Source organism: Corapipo altera, unplaced genomic scaffold, assembly GCF_003945725.1.
Source record: "Corapipo altera isolate COAL_440 unplaced genomic scaffold, ASM394572v1 56, whole genome shotgun sequence".
NCBI classification, from domain to species: domain Eukaryota; kingdom Metazoa; phylum Chordata; class Aves; order Passeriformes; family Pipridae; genus Corapipo; species Corapipo altera.
Window position 1 is genome coordinate 3,342,755 of NW_020884896.1, and position 22,209 is coordinate 3,364,963.

Genomic DNA, 22,209 nt, shown 5'->3' on the forward strand with positions numbered 1-22,209 from the left:
AGTGGAGGCTGTGTGGTTTCATTTAGTACAGTGAAAGACATAATGTTTTAGAGAATTTGGTAAGTCCAGTAATTTATTTTTTTTTAAGGTACCATTCTTATCTCCCAGGGAAATGCATACTCTTACTCATGAGAAATGGTTTTGATTTTTTTGGTTTTGAGAGGAATTTGTTGTTCTATTATAAGTAATCCAATTGTGGAAAAAATCCTTGTGTTATTAAGGAAGGTTTTTTAAGCTCTATCTTTTCCATATAGTTGTCAAAAACAAGAAACTTGAACAAACCAGAACCTGAAAACAATCCACATGTGAGTGAAAATTCAGACCAGTTATTAAGAGCACCACAGCTTATAACTTGATTAAAAGAAGGAAAACCAAAGCCTTGTACTGAAGCTCTGCATTCTGCCTTGAGAAATGTCTTACAGTTCACAGGACAGTTAGAATAATACAAATAAAATCAGAAAATATGTTACTGGCTTGTTCTGTGTAAATGATGTGGGATGTCTTTTTGGCTGAAGTACTTTACTTTGAATGAAGCTCTTGACAACAGTGCCAAGTATTTTGTGTATCACAGCTCTACTAAGTGCTGCTTTCTCTTTTCTTTAAAAATAAATTTTAAGAGAAACATATAATTTAAAGTGAAAACCATTTATATTATAAAACCCAATATCAAATTTAATTTAAAATAACTGAGTTCAGCTAAAATGCAGCCTGGATTTTTGGACCTGAGATTTCTTCCTCTGAAAATTTATTTTACTTCATGCTAATACTGTGCTTGAAATAGAAGGTGAAATCAAGCAGACTGTTTATATTTCTCTAGAAGTTTTCAATGTTAATGTTGCTTGGAGTAGAATTGAAAATTGGTTTATTTACAAGGAAGAGTAACAGGTTTTGTTCAGACTTGGAAAGCGATCTCTCTTCAGCCATCAGAGTAAAAGCAGCAGCAGCAGACCTGACTCCCTCCAGATGATGACCATGAGCAGTCACTATTGCATATTGCCCTTGAAAATCGAAATTAAAAAACCTCAATTCTGAATTTAGTTGGGGTTTTTATATTTACAAATGTAAATGTTTGGTTTTTCATTCTGCTGACTCAGTAAACTTCACAAAGATAGATTTTACCTGATCAAAAATTTAATCTTTGTCATACGATTAATTCACATGACTATTCTTATAGCTGCAGTAACCAAATTGTATGTTACAGCCTTTCTTTTATGTTTTTATACCCTTTAATTCTGATTTATAGCTGCTGTAGATCATGTTGCAGTCTGAAGTCTGATGTTTGAAAATGGCTGTGACCTTTGAAAGAGGAGACAACCCTATAAATTTGCTGTTGCAATGTTTTACACTCATTTAGAAGTAAAATGCCAGATAAAGAGAGGCTTATGTATGCCTGTAGAATATTCTTTTAGTTAAAAAAAACCCAACCAAGTAATTTATTTAGTCTTTTCTTTTTCAATACAGGTGGGTGGGAGTATTTTTACTACAAACTGGGATGGTGTGTGAATACTGCTGTTTTGGGGCTTTTTTTTACCCATAAGTGGTGAAAGTGAAGTAATGATGGCTACAAAATCCCTTTTGTTTCTTGACGTGTTTTGGAACTGAAAGGATGTTATAAATCTTTAGCTGTAAGTATTTACTACAGCACTATTGAAATGTTGTCCTTTCTGTTGAGCACTGAAGTGCAGAGGAAACATTGGGGCATCTCTCCCACTTTCCAGAAATAATGAGTGTCCAGCAAACAGAGGTTCTGTGACTGCATTGGGTTTTTTCTTCCTCTTAAATTGAAGGTGCAGGGGAAAAACTCTGTAATATTTATGACAAAATGGAAGGTTTCTATTTTCTGTTATTTCTGTTATGGTCAGATCATCAGTAGTAAGGGTTACATGTTAGTTTCAATTCTTTTGGTGATCTCATGATGTGGGCTATGTAATGGTAAAACCGGAATTATGAAGACATGCGATTTATTTTACAGAAGCTACTGATACAGAACCTCAGTTTTCATTCAACTCTTCCATATGATCTGCTTGCTTGCTGACTTTTCTTGTTATGTATCCTGTCTTCCATTTGACATATATACTTCTTTCCTATTTAGATTCAGGATTCAATTATTTTTCAGTGTAACTGAGGATATGGAGTACATACCTTTAATTAAAAACAAACAAACCCTACCCCGATACCTGTCTTTAATGTGGCATGTGGGGAATTTCTTACATATGAGACCACTCAGACTTAGTCTGGTACTCATGAAAAACACATAAAAATGTAAACATGTAGACATAGGAGACTCGCTGTAAGATGCTAAGCTGTTCATGTTTCTTATACACCTTTTGCTTTTTAGAGAAAGGAATCAGCTGACAGGGTCAAACACCGCCATTTAAAATTAGACTGACTAAAAGAAATTAATCTTTGCAGCCCTGACTAATACATAATTTCACTCTTCTGCAGTAGCTAAGTGAGATTACAGCCCTTTCTATTTTGAGGTTTCTTAAGTATTTAAAGCCTTTGAAGTTTTTTGAAAATGCAGTCATGTCACTGCAATGTTTAAAGGAAAGTCTGCAGTTTTGCCAACACCTTGGATTTTTATTTTTCAAAAATGAGTTTCATTTTTAATAGTCGTTTCATCTTTGGATTTAGAAATGTGTTTTATTCATGTTCAAAGCATCTTCTAATAAGATTACTAAAGTGACTTTGAGCAATGACCCTTCTCATCACATTAACTGATTTAGAAATTTGGTTCACACTGTTTCTAAATGTTCCTTTGCTGCAGGCTTTTAAAACAACTTTATTCTGCAAGTTCTAGTAAATACAGCCACAATTCGGTTCCAAACTGTTTTAAGGGCTCTAGTAAAAAAAAATAAAATGAGAAAGTAAAATTTATATTTCATAAAAAAATTAAGTCTGTTTAAATCTACTTTCTTGAGGCATCCATCTCAACCATCTAAAAATAAACTCAAAGACACGAGACTAGAACATTAATTTTCTTTGCCATTTTAACTCCATCTTATTTATAGCATTATGAGGTAGATATATATATATTGAAATACTTTCATAAGAAATCTTAGGTTGATGGTAGGTTCTTTTGTAATCTTGAAGCTTATAAAAACATCAGAAAAGACACTGTCTAAATGAATGAAAGAAAATGTGCTTCAAAGGTAGTATAATTTTTTTCAAGCATAACTGGTCCTTTTGCACATGAAATCAACACATGTGACTACCCAAAAACTGTTCTGACAGGCTGTGCTGCATGTAAAGAAAAGAGGAAGTTCTCTTCATTCTAAGGACTAAGAATACCCAACTTCAGAGTTAGAAAGCTGAAAACACATGACCCTTAGAGTATGATTTCTATATCTGATTTTGTAAGTGGACTGAGTTTTGGGAATTATGGGTTTGAGGTCAGTTACAAATAAAATCAGTAGATGATACACACATGTCTGACATGGATATTCAAATACTCTTTGACCCGATATATAATTCTTCATTTCAGTTTCTTACTTTATTTGAAAAGAACCTGGACTCTAAGAGCCAGAAATAGATTAATCCTTCCCTGTTGGCTATATAACATTTACCTGCCAAAATACTGGCTTTGTCCTGGAAGATGGGGCTCATGGTTGATGTATTTGAACAGCAGTTTATATATTGGTGTTGTCAAATGCAAGAACTTAAAGAACTTTTTAATTACTTTTAGTATTCACAAGTTGAGCATAAAATGGTACCTTTCAGTTATTATAATGAAATTTCACAGTTTTGAATTCTTCACTCTTGATTGAAGAATCAACTTTGGACTTCGTTTAGTGAGAGATCTGTGCAGTTACTCTGTTAGTACCTTTCTGAAATAGTCCTTTGTTCCTAAATAAGTAGAGACTGGTCAGACAACCTTCGCTCTCATAACATTAATAATTAATCACTTAAACTGAAAGGAGTATAAAAATTCTGGTATACCAAACATCTTTCCCTCCATCTCGTATGGGTTACAAAATGCAACCAGTGATTTCCTTTTACTCCACCAAACTGTGCCTAACAATGGAGTTGAGAAGGTGTTACCAGGTTTAGAAGATTATAAAAAAGCCTTTTTTTATTATTATTTTAACATCTTTTCTTCATGAATGCACTGAAGTACAGTCCGTCTTTTCTTGGTGAACCATGACAGGCATGAAGTTGGATAATCTGAGAAATATTTTGCTTTAGACAAGAGAATAGTCTTTTCTGATAAACTCTACCAGCTATGGCTTGCTAAATTGAATGGTGTCTACGAGGCCCATAAGTTTGTTTTCTCTCATATGCCTGACACACATAATGCACGTTCTCCCCTAATAAAGTAGTTCTTTTTGATTATGTTCAGGAGGAATGGGCAGAACACGTGCATGATGCACTGCTAACTGCCTGTAATTTGTACCAACACGCCAGTTTTTAACATAAAAGTGTGAATATCAATAGTATGAATATCATTAATCTGCTATTATAAGAAAGGCAGGAAAAACATCTTAATAAGCTTTCTATCTAGTTCTTTTGAAGAGGTTGCTGAGGCCTTATTACAGATTGTACTTTCAGTAATACAGAAAGGCTCCCATCATTAGAGAAGATATGTCTATGTTGAAATTAATTAAAATAAGGATTTTTCCAGGCTAACTAGGCTGGCAAAAACGCATTTACCAGACTATAACAATTTTGTTTTATTCCAAATATATTTTGCATTTCAAGTGACAACCTGGTTTCAAGCTTGTGGGACACAGCGCATATGCCAGATTTTCCAGTTTGTTCTCAGCAAGGTTAAGTGAAATTAGACCAACTGGACTAAATTATCCTTTCATATGAAAATTGTGTCACTGTTTAGATGTCAGAATGGGACATGTACAAAGGAGCTTAGTTCTTGTACTTCTTTCCATAAAATAATGAATCCTGGAGCTCAAGGTTGAGGAGCTCCTAGGTTCTGCTTCAGAACATAGGGAAATTAATTTTCTTCTCATCCTCCCTCTGCTGTACCCTTTGAAAAGTTATAGTGACTTTTGTAACATCAAAATATGTTGTTGCCTTTTCCCAGAGAATTGAAAGGTGCAATGTTTATTGTCAGCACTACAGTGATGTATTGTACCAGCAGGAGAGGAAGAGCTGGATTGTTTCTGCTCTTCCAAGAAGCTATTTATCTGTGTATATAGAATATTCAGCTGTTGTCAGGTAGCTTGCTATTTTCTGAGGCCTCAAATATCTTGCCTGTTTTACTTTGTGGAATCTGAGTCAGGATAAGTCCCTTGAGCCCTCAAACCTTTAGAACGTCTGGCAAGGTAAGAAAGGAGCACTGCTGAAGTTTGCCTGCAACGTACCACCACAGTGTGCTACCACAGTTCTGCTGTAGAGTATTAAAATTTTGAGATTCATCAAATCTCTTAACTTCTTGGGAAAAAACATGTGCATTAAGTGATATGATATTATACATGAAGTACAGATGGGAGAATGTGCTGAAGGACATGAGGCTGGGGAATCTGAAGCAACTTTTAGCATCTGCTAAATAATTCTAATTATTTGGATTAATACATTTTTGGTTTTTAGGTTGATCATCTTATTAATTCTACCTCACCTACTGTCTTTAAACATTATTTTTTTTTAAATATAGATGTCCTTATAACTGACTATTCTGAATTTTAGAAGTCAGCTGGCCATGCAGTACAGCTTTGAGGGGATTAGGCTAAGGTCTCACTGTGTGTAACAGAAATAGGAATAGAAATAGAAGCTGTAGGACAGGATATAATGCCTGAAGTAGACAGTTTGAGAATCTCTTCAGGAAGAAATACTCTTAAAGTTTTATAAATTTATAGCCAAACTTAAGATTTAAATACAGAAAAAAGAAAATTAGTTACTGTTAATTTACAGATTGGCATGCTGGTTTTAATTTAAATTTTGGCTGAAGTGCTTTGCTCCTGTACAAACAAAGTTATTTAATTATTAAACTGCACATAGTGTGAGATAATTCTTTGTGCAATGTCAATTTTGGCATGGGTATTTTCCCAAAATTTTTTTATACTGGAATCTGAGTTCAAAGTGTATCTCCTGCTTTAGAGTGCAGCTCTAAACAGTGGTATTGTGAGGAAGAGGGTGACTCTTCAGTAACAGCAACACCTAGAACTGCTCATGAGAATGACCTGCACCTTTCTGAATGTAAGGTTTTTGCATCCCTATGTGCTTCTGGAAAATGAGTAAAAATACCTTAAACTTCAACAGGTATCTTTCTTGACCATATCAACCTCCACGTGATCCTAATATTATCAGAAGTTCTGTTCTTTATTTATTTTTCATTTTGGTGTAATCTTTGTTAATCTTCAGTACCAGAAGTCCTTGAATAATCGGAATAGATGTGCTATCACCAGGTTTTGAAGTAATGCTGGACATCCTGTCATGCTAATCCAGCCTGCTTGCTTTTCTAGATTAACAGAATGAACTGCTTACCAGTGTCTTAAGCAGACACACATGGACCCCACAGCATGCAGGGGAAGGTTTTAATCACAGAGGTCTAGAGAAATTAGGAGTATCTGTTTGGTTAATTTGGTTAATTTTAACTGTTTTGGAAAATTATGATCATACCATTTACAGTACCCCCAAGTGGCAGTCAACTCCAACTACCACAGATGTGACCTCTTACTATGACCCAGAAAACCCTGAACAAGCTTCCTGAGATTGTAAAGGTTGCACTCCAATCTGTTGCCCAGATTTTTGCTAAATAATTAAGTCATAAGAAACACTTTCCAATTTTCATTTTGACTTTATGCTAGAGAAATCTCCAATATTTTGCTGGTTTAAGATTATAAAAGTCCAAAATGGACAAAATTCTCTCTTTTAGAGTTCAAAATTTATGGCGTGGCCAGCAGATAAATGTTTACATCTATTTAAATGTGTTGTAAACCATTCTTTTAAAGTATGCATAAATGTACATGTATTCTTACTTAGTTTTTTCATAGTACTGGAATGATCTACACTGCATTTTCTGTGAATTTGTCTCATGAGGCATTTATCTAAAATAGAAGGCAAGGATTGGGCTGAGGCCTAAATTGTGATCATTTGGCTTTGGAGTCGTAATTGCCGTGTAGTCTTTTCCAAGTATCTACGTTTTTGACTGGGACATTTTATAAAACTGAAAGAACTGCTAAATTAAAGATACTTTAATTTGTATGAAGTTAATTTTGTATGAAGCTGTAATTATTACATGTAATCAGAAGGGATGGAATGGAGGTAGATATAATGACTGCATGGATGGAAATAAAATGAAGCTAAAAGTGATAGTGATTGCAAGGAGATTATTTTCATACTCTAATTAATTTTGTAAAATCTAAAACTGGAATGTTGAAGCATGTTTATATCTTTAAGGGTCTGTTTTAAGAGAAATATTTCTGCTGTAAAGGAAACAGATGTTTTTACTCAAGAAGTATTTCACTTTTTGTTGGAACTAGTATCTTTAATCTACTCCAACTCTAGCTATGCAAGCTCCTTGTTTGCTAGCAAGAGTGATGATCAAACTGTTTTGTTTTCTTGGGCAAGTTAGTGTTTCTAGATGTGTTTTGGGCTATAATGATGTTAATGCAAACTTTTTTTGGCCTCTAAAAGCAAACAGCTGCATAGAATTTAATATTCTTTGAGAAGTCACACAGGAGTAGGGACAGTAGGGTAAGAGGTAGTTTGGTAGATAACTCGACAGAATAAAACACTTTTTCAGTGTCTGTACTGAATTTTTTTATAAATCAGAGTTGTGTAGTATTTATCTAAAAAGGGCATGTCAAACAGTTTTCACTCAATACTCATAAAAAATTAGGGTAAGTCAGTACTATATTAATGGCAAATAGACTCTGTATGGCTTTGTTTGATACTTATATATGATGTGTCATCGTGTATGTGCTTAGTTTGTGTCAAGAATCTTAGGCAGAGGAAGTCTAGCAGTCCCTGCTTAAACTCCAGCTGCCTCTGGTTGCTGAGGATTTTTTCAAAGACGTGTTCTGTAAGACACACAAGTGGCAGATTATAACGATCACAGCCAGCATGTTCACACTGAGTGAGAAAACTGCATTGTACTGATGGTGGAGCAAAGGAGCACTGCTCGCTCCGTAGGAGATCCTCTCAACCAGGCAGCTCTATTCCAGTCAGCAGCCAGTCCTTACCTACCTTTGCTCAGGGCAGGGGGTGCTGTATTAGTTGTTGCTTCTGAGGTATCAGCATAGGCTGCTTGAGTCAAATCTTCATTCAAATTTAACAACGTGAAGTAAAACTCAAAGTTTTCTTGGCAGCTGCATTCAGAAGAGCAGAGTGCTACACACACTTAATTTTACTGGCTCATTTAAAGTCTTAAAATTCTGAATCACATGAACAATTTTAGTGGACTTCTTTCTTTTGAACTGCTTTATTTAAGTATAAACAACAACAACAACGGGTCTTTACTCATGAAAAACCACAACACGTTCTTTTTCTCTCGAGTTTATTGTTTTTAGGGGAGCATTTTTTCATAGTTAAGTATGTAAGCATAAAAGTCTGTTTTTCTGTTTACCTGACCATTTTCTTCTAGAATTAACCCTTTCTTCTAGAATTTATTAATTGTATATAGTAAGCAGAAATTTGGTGCCTCCATTGTAAGATAATATAATCACTGATATCAGCAGATACCACTGAGAAATAGCTCCAATACAGTTGTTGGATAGTAAGAAACCCTTATTCACCAGCCTATATTCTCACTGCTCAAAATCATTAATTAATCAAATAAACATCCTCACATGCAGCAAACACTAGTCTCCATTCTGAAATCAGTACTGTATGAGGGTATGATATATTCGGTGAATTTAATTTATGAAAACAAACTAACAGCCTTAACAACTTATTTGTAATTTGTAGATCTTATCCACTTCTTGGGTTTGTTTATTAAAAAACCCTGCTTTATAAATTAATCTGTTATTTTTCTTTCTTGTTCCCTTACCCTTTCCAAGGTTACGCCTTTCTACTGTTTCAGGAAGAAAGCTCTGTACAAGCTCTGATAGATGCCTGTCTGGAAGAAGATGGGAAACTTTACCTATGTGTGTCAAGTCCCACAATCAAGGATAAACCAGTAAGTAGCTTATGCCATGACCCTTATGCTGGTTGTGCTAACACATTTGCTGTTACTCTTTTCAGTTAATAAATAAATAAAAAAATACAGTTAATTACTTGTCACTTCCTGTTTCTGCCCTTGCTGTTTCGTTGAATTGACTTTCTGTATCAGTGTAACACGGCTTCAACATTTGCTTTTTTCTGTTCATTTAATTTTTATATTTGGTACTCTAGTATCTAGAAGGAGAATGCATTCTTTTAGAATGTTAGCTGTAAAACAATGGAATTGTAACTTTCTGGCTATGTTATTTGAGAGAAAAAAAAGCTTTTTGCGGTGAAGGGAAGAAACTTAACCCTGCCAAATTAAAATCCAGAAAGCATCAAATATCCTCTGTACTTCGTTGGGTTTCTTAATTATTATTTTTTTATGCATGCAATAGCTAATCAGTTTATAATTTAGGCCTCATTTACCTTATAGAAACTGCAGGGTAAAATCAAGTACTGCAGACAGCTATAGCAGAATAGAAGACCTGTTTTTATTGTTCACATCTCCAACATTCTTTAATGTTAGTCTTTTTTTTTGCCTGTGGATGTATACAGATTAGATGAAAACTACAGACAAGTAAGATAAGATAAAAAACATGCTGCCTTTTAAAATCAATATTGAAAATCTTACACAGATGAATGAACAACCCAAGATTACAGCACAGTGAGTGGGCTTGTGTGATTTCTAGAATCAAAAAAAATGGATTGATGAACAGCTCTATCTAAATAACTTCTGAGCAGTTTTTTTTCTGTACAGTCTGAAGATTTCTTATCAACTGTGTTGCTTGTTGCTCAATAGAAGTAGGCATTCACACATTATACAGACTCCTTTTGTATCCAAGCGCTGAAATTAATTTTATCTCCCCTCCTATCAGTGCTTTAAAATTTGTAGATCACTGGATACGATTTCAGGAAAGCCAGAAGTCCAAACTGCAACCATAATTGCAGATAGATGGTAAAATGTTCTGAAAGACCTTTCACAGATTTCTTACTATAATGGCGATTAGGGGCAGGGTATTAATTAGGGTAGGGTTTGCAATGGTGAAATTTAACTCAAGCCTGGCCTCTAGAGGTGGTAAATGCGTTGTCCACCTTTTTTTGGACACTTATATAAGCAATGTTCTCACATTGTTTTGGTGCTCATGCCACCGATTTACTGGCTTCACGAAATTAAAATTTTGGTTTTAATTGTAGAAGGATTTGGCAGTTTCTTAATTAAGTGACCAAGTTCCTCGACTAAAAACCATCCTTAATACAGGTGCAAATTCGACCTTGGAACCTAAGTGACAGTGACTTTGTGATGGATGGGTCTCAGCCTTTGGATCCAAGAAAAACAATCTTTGTTGGAGGAGTTCCACGGCCCCTCCGAGCTGGTGAGTAGAAGGAAAATGTGGGTATGTAGTAGGGGGGTCCAGATTAAGTAGAAAAGATGTGTAAAAGAACAGAAGATACACCGTGTCTTTTCCACAGATCACAGCTTGGTTTGTAAGTCAAGGGGTCTCTTCCTGTCTGCAGAATGCAAACCATGAACATTTTTTACCTTTTAAGTAGGTTACTAATGAGGATTGCCAGTAGAAACAGTTTTCCCCATCTTTGCATAATACCCTAGAACTAGTCTGATTTTTTGTAATGTAGACTGTCTTAATCCTAACCCTGCATTTGTTTGCTGAGATGCAGACAATTTCCCCTTTCCTTTGACTAGAAGACAAACTTCTCCCAGACTCTTTCCAAACCAATTCCAACGTCAACTCTTTCCCATTTATTCAACCCTTACCCTAATTTTTTCATGGAGCTATGGACAAGGCCTCTCAGCTATTGTCCTGAAAAAAAAATTTCTTCCAACCAGGTCTCTTGGTGGCCCCACACTGAAGACCATTTTCCAGACTCTTTCCTAATGTAGTTTTTTTCCCTCTGTTTTCTTTTTCTTCACCCTTAACTCTTTTTCTTCACTTTTATTTGCAGAGCCATAGACAAGACTCCTTAGCCTTTGGCCAGAGGAAAGATTTATCCCAGCTCAGATCTCCTGGCAGCCCCCATTTTGTTTTGAAGGCCCCTTTCAGCACCACTCCCAACTGTAGCTCGACACTCGTTTCTTTCTTCCTAACCCTTACGTTTCTGGTGAGCCAATGACAAAGTCATGAAACAAGTCAAGACATTTCTCCTGACTAGATCTTTTGGCAGCCCTCACTTCTGTTTAGTAGTCCCTCTCCATGCTCACTCCAAGGCAGCTGCATGGTTTCTCTTTTTCACCCGCTCAATCCTAGTCCTCATTTTCCAGGACTGTAGTAGACAAGACCTCTTAGTCACTGTCTGGAAGAAAGACTTCTGAATCAGGTTTCCTTGTAGCCCTCACTTTCCTTTGGCAGCTGCTTTCCAGCCCAGTAGAATTTAAACTCCTCACTTTACCTTTTGCCTAATCCTAAGTCTTTAGGGAAGCTGTACACAAGGTCCCCCAGCCACTGCAGACAGTAAGATTTCTCCTGGTCCAGGTTTCTTGGCAGCTTTCACTTCCCTCTGCATCTTAAAATAAGGCAGAGTTGTAAGATGGTAATTATGTAAATAGTAACAATTAAACATTACCTCATTTCTAATGTTAGCCTTTAAAAAACTGTATGTCATTTGGCCTGTCATAGATCACATTTGAAATGCGTTACATTTGAAAACTAATGCCTTTAAATAGTTAACTTCTCCAAAGCAGCCAAACAGTTTCCAGTTTTTCTTGTTTGCTTTAAAGATCTGGTACAGAAGTTTTTCCTAAGATATCTGAGCACTGCATGGTCTCCTTGCCCTGGAATCCTGTGTATTCTTTGTCCATTGGCAAGAGTAACTTAGTGGAACTACTGTTGTAAATGTCTTTAAGTGTTCCTGATGTTTATTCTGTACTGTCATTTTCTGAGATCACTACCCACATGATGATTCCAAATCATTAGAAAGCAGAAGAATCTACTAGTGACTACATTGTGCTTATAGTTTTTCCTTACTGTTTGGAGCAAGAGTATTACCTGGTTTGATAGAATGAGTCACATACAAATTTATACAAACACAGATACCTACTCAATTTAAAATTGTCTCTATTCTATGTATAATTTACTAGTCAGAATTTTGTGAGAACTACAAGGATTTAAATATTTAGGGAGGAGTTTTTTTCATTTTATTTTGCGTAGCTAAATTGTAACTCACTACAGAAAGTGTTTTCACACATTAGCACTAGAAGATGGCTGACTTGGCAAGGCCCGTACAGGTCCCAGTATTTTGTGTTGTCCATCTGACAAATTTCTTTGCCTGTGAGCTTTTACAGACAGTGAACTTGGCTCAGTGACCATACGTCCTTGCACAGTTCACATGCCTTTCTCTGCTTTCTTCAGCCTCTCTTTCACTTCCTTCAGTTCTTTCCCTTAACTTTCCTTCTGTATGTTTCCTCAGCCATGCACTCAACCTGTCTTATTTTATGAATGATATTTCTGACTTCTTTACAGTTATTCTTAGTATCAGAAAAAGCAACAAACCATTTTAAAAGATCCATGAGCAAGATAATGTTCCACCAAAATACTAATTTAAGTTGCACCGAAAATGTAGGCTTGCTTTACCTGCAGTAACTTCAGATGTTTCACAAATTTTTGTTTCAAATGTAAAACACCTCTTTAATGTCTTTTGAACGTTAGTACTTGGGGCAAAATATCAGATTCTAAATATAGAAATATCTCTAAGTGATCTTACATGCAAACTAGCATTAAGAAGCCTGGCTGGAGCTACCTGATGCCTGATACCAGAGTTTTAATTTATAGTATTGTAAATTCTAGTTGATCTGATACCTGATATAACAGTGTAACTCTGCATATTTTTCACACTTCAGTCACACCAAGTTTCTTTTTACAGATTCTATTTTTTGCCTTATATTTTACCATCATTCATGTAGAGTTAATTCAATCTGTTAAAACCAGCATTTCAGTTTGCAGTTTTAGACTTTGCAGGACAAGTATGCTAAGGCAAATAGTGCTTTTTTTAAATGCAACAATCCAAATGCAACACTATTACTTATGTTAAATCTATTATATTTAACAATTGACTTCTTGCAGTTGAATTGGCAATGATTATGGACCGTTTATATGGAGGTGTCTGCTATGCTGGCATTGATACAGACCCAGAGTTGAAGTATCCAAAAGGTGCTGGCAGAGTGGCTTTCTCCAACCAGCAGAGCTATATTGCTGCTATCAGTGCTCGCTTTGTCCAGCTCCAACATAATGACATTGATAAACGGGTAAGTAAAATAGCGTGGAACAGAATGGTTGTTACAAAACTGTACAGAAATTAAAATCGTTATTATTAACATTGTGTTGGAGAACACTGTAAATTCTGTTCTTCAGATGACGTATGTCAATTTTTAAAAGCTTATTTAAGCATCTAAAGCAGAGTCAAAAAAATATTTCAGACATGTTTAGCACTAAAAGTTGAAAATGGTTGTAAGTACATTTGCTCTTGGTTTTGTTTTGAATTCTGTAGGTCAAATTCCACAGCAGTTCCCAGCTTCTTTCTCTTCCTTTAGGTGTTTGCTCATTCTGCATCAATGGCTTTTATTTTGGTGATTACTTATATAGCTTCTGACACTTTTGCTGTTATGAGGCACCATTTTCTGTCAGTAGTGTATGTCTAGACTTGATGTCCCTAAAGCAGAGGTTTATTGTAAGTAAAATAGGTGATGCTGACCTCGTAAGTCTTGAACATTATTTAAGTAAAACCATATGCCAACAGATGCTTGATAGGCAGAAGGGGGGGAAATTACTTGGTTTTGTTCAGGCAATATGAAATCCTGGTTTCTGAAGGGCTTTTCAGGTATAGAGTGAAGTTCACTTAAATCTGAGTTAAATACATTAGAAGAAAACATTACTTAATTTCCACGATTTTTTTTCCTTTAGACCTTCTATCTTTGCCTCTTGATTACACATACATGTTTTTGAGGGCCCAGCAATTTAGAATTATTCAGAAGAACATACAGCATGTGCTGCTGTGAAGTATTTTTCCAGTAGGGATGACTTGTTTTCTCCTTAATCTGATATAAATTGTTTCTTCAGAAGTTAGTTTAGCAGATATTGGGTGTGTCTATTATGTGCACTATGCATATGAATCCACACAGCTGCAAAGTTTGAAATACATCTCTTTCAAAATCTGAATTGAACTTTTTGTCAGATTCAAGGAGGTCATGGAGTTATAAGTCCTCAAATAATTTTTCTATGGTGCTGTACACCATATTGCATTAACTAAGACAAGGCTATTCCTAAAGATTTCTTGTCCATTGAATTCTGAAAAATCTTAGATTGGGAAGAGTTTCAATCACATGTTGAACACTTTGAGATTTATATACCAGCCATGCTTACAAGGGATTTCTTTCTAAGCTTTAGGGTAGAGCCACAAAGGGTGCTAGCTAGTAGTTTTTTTATCAGTCACTTCCTTTTTCACTTGGTTGATTGATAATTTAAGTTTATTTAATTATCTCTTATCTGTTTTGAATAGGTTTATCTCTGAGTTTGAAGAAGTATGATGTCTCTTAATAAATCCTTAAATCTTAGTTTTTTAAATCTAATAGATTGAAATCCCTGGACTGTACAGCATACATTCCTAAAATCATTTCACTAGTAACCAAAGCAAGAAAAGACATGAGAGAGTGAGAGACTCTATTTCAGGCCTTCAGAATTCATGCTTGGGAAATGTGAGTAGGTGGGAATCTAGAGCTGTGTTGGACATTGGACCTGCTTTCTTCCAATTTCATTTGAGACAGTGCTGTTTTATTTTACAGGATGCTTCTAATTTTAGTGATATGGCATCTGATATGCAAAATGGCAGTTATTCAGACTTGTTCCATGCATTACTAGTAGCACGGTATAATTAAAAAAAACAGATTGGCAGCCCTACCTGTTAAATAGGCAAGAAATATCATTCACTATATGAGCTTTACTTCAAATGAGTAACAATTGTTGAAGTGTGATCAGGATAAGCCGAAGTAAAATACAGCATAAAACTTTTGCGGGGAATGCTTCTTGTCACTCAGCTTAACATCTTTTTCAGTGTTTCTTTAACTTTGTATGTATTGAATTGTCATTACTAGAGTCAGGTTTTCCTTGCAGTATACAAATTGTGCCAGACTAGCACTTGTGCAGTTACAGCAAAATTATTTATAATAAATGTGTATTTAAATTTTTCTATGTCTTCTAATGCAGTTGACTGTGCTTCAACTACTTTATAAATAGCATCATAGAGCTGTAAGAATTATACATGCATGAACTAATGATTTTCCTGGAATGAACAAGCACTCAATTTAAATGTGTAGGCATGACTTGATTCATAGGAACAGACACACAGGAAAGAACTTACGTGTTGTCAACTCCTGTAATAGCATTATTGCAAGTGTCTAGTCATCCATCAGCCCTGCTGTGTTTGGCACAAGTGCTTTTAAAACCAAAAAGCATTCCAGCCCCAAGATGTTTACAACTGAGTGTAGGACAAAAGTCATCAGCTCTCCAACCTGTTTGTAATTGATGGCAAGGTCCTAGTTGGAATTACTGTGAAATGTTGTTGCACTGCAAGAGCTAAAAATCTTTAGATAGTGATTTTTACTTACAGAATTAAGAATATTTAATACAAGTACTTTTAATTTTGTTTAATTTGAATCTCTTATCGGTCTGGTCTTGCATGTTGCAATTCACAAAAAAACCAAAGGAAAAAAATCTTCTCTGGAAAAAATCTCTCTGAAACTCACTGGACCTCTGAAGTTTAGAAATATAATTTTTTTCTTTAAAATTTTTCTTCCCAAATGCTGTTCTTGTGGCCTGCCCCCCATAACAACTGTATTCACATTCCTGGAGTTTTCTTAGACAGCGGGAAGATCCTCTCAGATGCTGTTTTTACTGTACTTCCATCTTAATACTTTCCCACACCTCACTTTTCCAAGAAAAAGTTGCAAAAGCACACCCTTCTTTCTTGAGATTTTCTGACAGATAAAGTGGTGGGTATGAAAATTCAAATACCAACCTCTTGGGTTAATCCTGCATCAGTTGAAAACCTTCAATAGTGTCAAAAAGAATTAAAATATTACTTTTTTTTCTGTTCATACTTAGCAAAAGTATGAAATCTCCTTACAGCTGTTCTTCTTCTTCCTGGTGCAGGTGGAAGTGAAGCCATATGTGCTGGATGATCAGATGTGTGATGAATGCCAGGGCACTCGCTGTGGTGGAAAATTTGCTCCGTTCTTTTGTGCCAACGTTACCTGTTTGCAGTATTACTGTGAATACTGCTGGGCAAGCATACACTCTCGTGCTGGGCGGGAGTTCCACAAACCACTGGTAAAGGAGGGAGGCGACCGGCCCCGCCACGTCCCGTTCCGCTGGAGCTGAACCCCAGGCCTCGCCCAGCAACAAGTACTGGAGTAAATAAAATTGAGTGAAAAGAGAGCGCTGCCTCAGGGCTTAGTGTTCTGGAAATCTGTGCATTCGTCCTCGACTTTAATGAAGATATGGGTCTTTTTATTACTATTATTATTATTTACAGTCACATTACTGAACTCAGTGTCCAGTATAATACGAACCGGCAGAGTGTAACTGTACTGATTTTGCACTTTGATTCACACAAACATCTGCTTGGTACCTTAATTTCCTACACAAGACTTGTCACTAGTGACATTATGTAGACTGCCATTCTCATCAGCCTTCACTGGGCTGATGTGTATGTGATGAAGATTTTTTTAATATAATTATAATTATTTTTATTTTTAAACTGGAGCATGCACTTATTTTCAGAAATTTAGACTTGCCCCTAGCAGATGACTTTACCAAAGGTAATATTCACAAGTAGGTGGCAGATGTAGCAAAAACTTAAACAGATATTCAGCAATCATTAGTTTGGGTCATATAGAGTAGTAATAACCCTTAAAGAAAATAAGCCTTTAGTTGCTCTCCATTTTGACTTGTAAGGATGATACCTCATAAGCTGGATCAGACTTTTTTCTTTTGTTTTGCTGAGGGTTTTTTTTGTTTGTTTTGTTTTGTTGGGTTTTTTTGTTCTGTTTTGTTAGGTCTTTTAGTGTTATGTAAATGTATGCTGCAATAGCTTTTGCTGCTATTAAAATGGTATTACTAATACCATAATACTCTATTCAGGCTAGGGTATCAATTAAAAATGAATATGTGATTAAAATAGTGATGGCTGCTGAAAGGAGATCAGTATAGCATACAGAAAAGCTTCCAAGGAAGGTCAATATTTTTTGACTGCATGTTTACTTAATCAGGTTGCTGCATGCAATAAATTTTATATATGTCTAATATAAAACCTGCCCACAATGCACAAATTATGAATCTTCGTAGGCTACAAAATGCTCAGTAACAAAAAAAAATTGATTACTGACTGGAGGAAGGCATGCCTCAGTAAATGTAATGCTTCTGAAATTAGGATCAGCCCATTACAGAATGACCTATATTACAACAAATATAAAAACTAGCTGTAGGATATTCTTAAAACAAATTTGTGGATGGTAGATGAAGTACTTTGCGGTGCTCTGTTATATATCGTGCAATTTATTTTATATAGTAAAGTGATTATGTCTAGTACTGTGATCAAACTTAACTGTTAAAGCCTCTGTATCCGACATTAACACATCTTTGACAGTTCATAACAGGTACATAAACAGAAATGAGCTCTTAGATACAATCTCTCTCCTAATGCTTGCATCATTTCCGTAGCTGCAGACCGTGTCCAGAAAACCAAAGAGCTCATGTTAGCGTACATACACTACCGATTAGATAGTCTGTCAAACTAATAAACTAGGCACATTTAAGGAAGTTAGATAAAAAAGTGGTGCTAAAGAAATGTCTGCATATAAAAGTAACATGAGATGTCTGCTCTGTGGATGTGGCGTTATCTCTCTAATCCCTGGATGTATCCTGTGAAGCTTGAATACAATTAAGACCTGCTAATACAGTGGACATTTTTTTAGCATGAACTATGGGGCTGCAGATAGCATATAAATATAAACACACTTGGTATACTAATGATTGTGAGAATGTGTACACTATTTTTTTCTTCTTTTTCCTCCTTTGTTTTTGCAGTTCTGGGGACAATCTGACTGGATATGACACCGCATAGTAGATTTAAATGTTCTGGGTTTTGTTTGTTGTGATGTCCTTCTTTGTGTCTAATTTAGTAAGTTGGTTTTCCCAGTGTTTAGTTGCAAGTATTGGCTTTGAAAGGATTTTTCTGTTTTTGGAGAAAAAAAAAAGAAAAAATAGTTTTTTACTGGTTTAAAATGCTTATTATAATTATCCCTTTTGAAGTTACTTCTGGGCGGTTTTGTGATATTGCTTTTCCCAGCCCAGGTGTCTTTTCTGTTTTTTTTCATCTGTACAAGACATTTTGTTATGCACTACTTTTTGTATCTAGACAGTTTTCAACAGTCGGCTGATGATTTTTTTTAAAGAAAAAGGCATGCTTTCTGACTGACATGATCTTTTGCAATACCTCAATTTTGAAATATAGGAAAGAAAATGATATTTTCTAAGTAAGTTTATTCAGAAAAATATATATTAATTTAATTCTGCAAGAAAAATGATTTAACAGATGGGTAACTTTATTTTTTTCATGCTTATTTGAGTTTTTTTGAAAATGAAGAAGTTAGAGCTTTATAACTGTAATATTAAAGATCATAGCTAACCTACAGAAATCTACCTAATTATGTGAAAGAAGTAAATCTTTTTGAAGAAATACCCCTCTTTCATGTAGAAAAATACCCCCAGAGAGAAAGAGAGCGAGAGAGAGAGAGAGAAGCTGGAAAATGTACAATATAGCATAATGTTGGATTAAATCTGAAACAAAATCATCATAAAGAACAGATGTAAACACAAACTCCATTTGGTGCTGAAAGTTGTGAATAGAAGGTGAAAAAATATTTTCCCTTAATTTGTATATTTATAATCAAGTGTGATTATGCACGACTGACCAGAATTGTGAGAGTTCTTCTGTTTGTATTTTTTTAAAGAGAACTTTTTTTAGTTTATTAAATTATGACATGCTCCCTTTTGTTTTGTAAATGAATGTGCCCCTGAGTTGTTAATATGTTATATTAAAAGAGGGTCCTTCAAAAAAAGTTATTTTTTAAAATATGGAGTTCTGAACTGCAACTTGACTAAGAAGCCCCTGGGTACAACAGGTCCTATTGTGGCCTTTTCTGATGTGAGACTTGAACTAGTCGATTTTTTTGAAGGCTAACCTAACCTCGACTATTTGTTGTTATGTGCAATACTGTTTGTACTGTTTGTATAAAAAAAAAGAAAAATGAAAAGAAAAAAGGCATAAATCTTTATTGCAGATTTATTTTCATTGCAGACTTTAGACATTGTGATTCACTAAAATCATTTTTCTACTGTCAAATATGTACCTTTTCTTCATGCTGGTATTTTTTCAATAGTAATGTAGCCTTTGTACTGAGACAAATTTTCATTGTTATTTTTAGAAAGATTTTTTGCTAAGAAAAAAATTAAACATATTTACATATTTTTCATTTTTATTTCGTATTTTCTTTAAGGAGTGCTTTCTCAACCATTAATATAGTTGTTTCTGGGAGAGACTTTCATATCTGGTCAATGTCATTAATATTATTTTGTATTTTTACTTGGAATAAATTAATTTTATGATGCTGATTCTTTAAAAGTTTATTTTTTTCATTTTCAGTTATTTTTGAAGCTAAAATCTTTGTAATATTGTTACTAAAGTGTCTAGTTTTTTGAAATGCAAAGCTTTATGTATTAACTTGCTGATGTGGTTTACAATAGTGTGGCAATGATGAAAATGGTTGGTTATGTAAAGTGATTGGAAAATTGTAACAAAGAATTGGGCAATAAAATGACAGAATGAAGCAGAAAAAACGTGATATTTTGAAAAGCCTTTTCCTTTATCAAAATGATTTAGGGAGATAATAGGGATGTCACAGTACCAGTTCGCTGTCTAGATTTATACACCACCAGTGTTGATGAAACTATTGCCGTTATAAGGAACTAAATCTATTGAACAATGGGTTTTTGACCCTGCCCATTCAGCATAATTCTTCATTACTTTTCTTGTCATGAACTCAATAAACTCTCTTTTCGGTAGCCTTAGATTGAACCTCCTAAAATATCTATTCTTCATTGTATTTTGCCACCGTGTTATTTATTTGATTAAATTGACCCTTTCCTGCACACCTTCCTTTCTGCATGCGTTTCTCAGTGGCAGCATGGAGCAGACTGTCGGTGCCCCCACCATTTTCTAACCCAGTTACCACAGGCATTGGTAGCTGCCCAGTTGATGCAAAATACTCTCTGTCCATTTCCTGGTAGCAATGCAGTAACCCCGTATTGCCGCCACCTCTGAACATCCGTTCAGCTTCTTTGTCTTTCTCTGTTCTTCTCCGCCTCTCTTGTGTCTTTGTCCTTTTTTCTTTTGTACTGGCAATACCAAGGGCCAGTATCAGAACACTTTCCACCTCCATTTGCATCACCTTTGTTTCCCCATGCAGCCAGAAGAAACCCCTTCCTGAAGCCAGTGACTCTCTGTTCTGGCACCTGAAACAATCCAGACTAAAACTGGTGTTGCGTAAACAGGGCATACAATGGCTTTCTCTAGACAAAACTATTGCTTCCACAAGCTACTGATGACCTTTTAGACTAACTTAATCTAGAGTGTTAGAGTGGCTCGTCGGTAACTTGTGGGAAGAAATGTGCCCAGAGTTGGTCTATTGTGTATCCTCTGTGTGTTCAGTTCTGTAAGTAATGTATAGACTAGATCAAATAGTGAAGTAAAATTTAGACTCAAATTAGGTACTACTGGTTGGAATGTACACAAATTGCAAACAAAGGAGATTAAGGAATGAAGAGGGAATCAAAAATTCCTGCTAAGTGGTACAAAGTTTATGCTTATATTTCTGCCGACATGCTTGTATTTTATAGCCTGCTAGCAAGGCATGGGCTAAAACAAATTGTATTGCAAATATGCAGTTAGCAAATAACTTTGCTGATTTCACTATCTGTTAGAGTAGTAAAAAAAAAAAAAAAAAAAAGAAAAAGAAAAAAAAAGGCGCTTAACTGGGAAAAGCTCCCATGTTAATATTTCAGTATTGTGACATCTCTACTTGCAAGGTATGAGTGAAAGATTAGTCACAGATTTGTAGAAATGTCTCTTTTGTTTAATCTGGCTTGTATGTAGTTGCTTTTATGCTAGTTTGTATGATGTCAGCTAAACCCTTTTTCTTTTCCTTCCTTCCTTTCTTTTTTTTTTAAACAAACTTCTTAATCTCTGCTGCTATAGTGTTCTATCATACCACAGAGTATTTTATATTCATGTTAGTGACTACTCTATACCCCAAATGGGTAGCTGGTCAGAAATCACATTGGTCACGTAATTCTGACACACTCAAATTCACATGAGAAAAAGTTCATCAGTAAGTGGAAAACCAGGGTGCTAATAAGAGATAATTTTTGCTCTTTTTTCTTTCCTGGACATAGTTCTGTTGGGGTATAAAGTATTAGATATTTGTAATTTTACTGTCAAACTAATGGACATAACTTTTAGAACATTCACAGCTAAGATCTCTGTACTTGTTTTTCAACTAATTTTAAATGTACTGTATCTTTTATTACATGTTCTCCTAGATTGTTTTTGCTAGTAATTCTAACAAAGCTTCTTCCTTTTTGGCTTGGACTAATGCTTGTATGGAACTGCAGTACTGTGACTAAACATGGAGCTCAATGCTGCTATTGCTTACAACTGCTTAAACTTTGTAGTTTGGACTTTATTTTTTTCTGTAATAACTTATTAAATATAGTTGTATGAAGTACTGATATTTGTCATCCTTTGCACATGCTAAGGAAATCTTGGGATATGCATTATGGGAATGTATACCAGATACAAAACCCCCAAATCTTGTACTGGAGAACTGTTTTCACTAGATAAGGTTAAGCAGAGAAACAACTTACACGCACACAAACTGTCTTTTCTAGTTATTTTATAATGCAATATATGATCCACTTATGTTTTCTCTCTAAAATGGAAAAGCCACACTTGCTAAGTTATTTATTATGCTAAGCTGAAGGTAAA

The 22,209-nt window shown here is 35.2% G+C and overlaps 1 protein-coding gene and 1 long non-coding RNA gene across 10 annotated transcripts in view; one reads left to right on the top strand and one right to left on the bottom strand.

Moving 5' to 3' along the window:
• The window catches only part of CPEB3 (cytoplasmic polyadenylation element binding protein 3), an 84,505-nt gene extending 64,254 nt beyond the window's left edge, over window positions 1-20,251 (top strand). For all 8 annotated transcript variants that reach the window (XM_027648313.1, XM_027648309.1, XM_027648315.1 and 5 more), the window contains 4 exons: window positions 8,955-9,073; window positions 10,358-10,472; window positions 13,176-13,357; window positions 16,257-20,251. In XM_027648313.1, coding sequence (XP_027504114.1) covers window positions 8,955-9,073; window positions 10,358-10,472; window positions 13,176-13,357; window positions 16,257-16,484 — 644 coding nt within the window. In that variant the 3' untranslated portion in view covers window positions 16,485-20,251. The remainder of the gene's footprint in view (window positions 1-8,954; window positions 9,074-10,357; window positions 10,473-13,175; window positions 13,358-16,256) is intronic.
• Window positions 1-22,209, bottom strand: part of LOC113949554 — a 34,918-nt gene that overhangs the window by 8,920 nt on the left and 3,789 nt on the right. Inside the window, exon 2 of one of the 2 annotated variants that reach the window (XR_003528467.1) lies at window positions 8,945-9,013. The exons of the other annotated variant lie outside the window; for it this stretch is intronic. This is a non-coding gene — a long non-coding RNA (uncharacterized LOC113949554). The remainder of the gene's footprint in view (window positions 1-8,944; window positions 9,014-22,209) is intronic. 2 annotated transcript variants of the gene reach the window in all.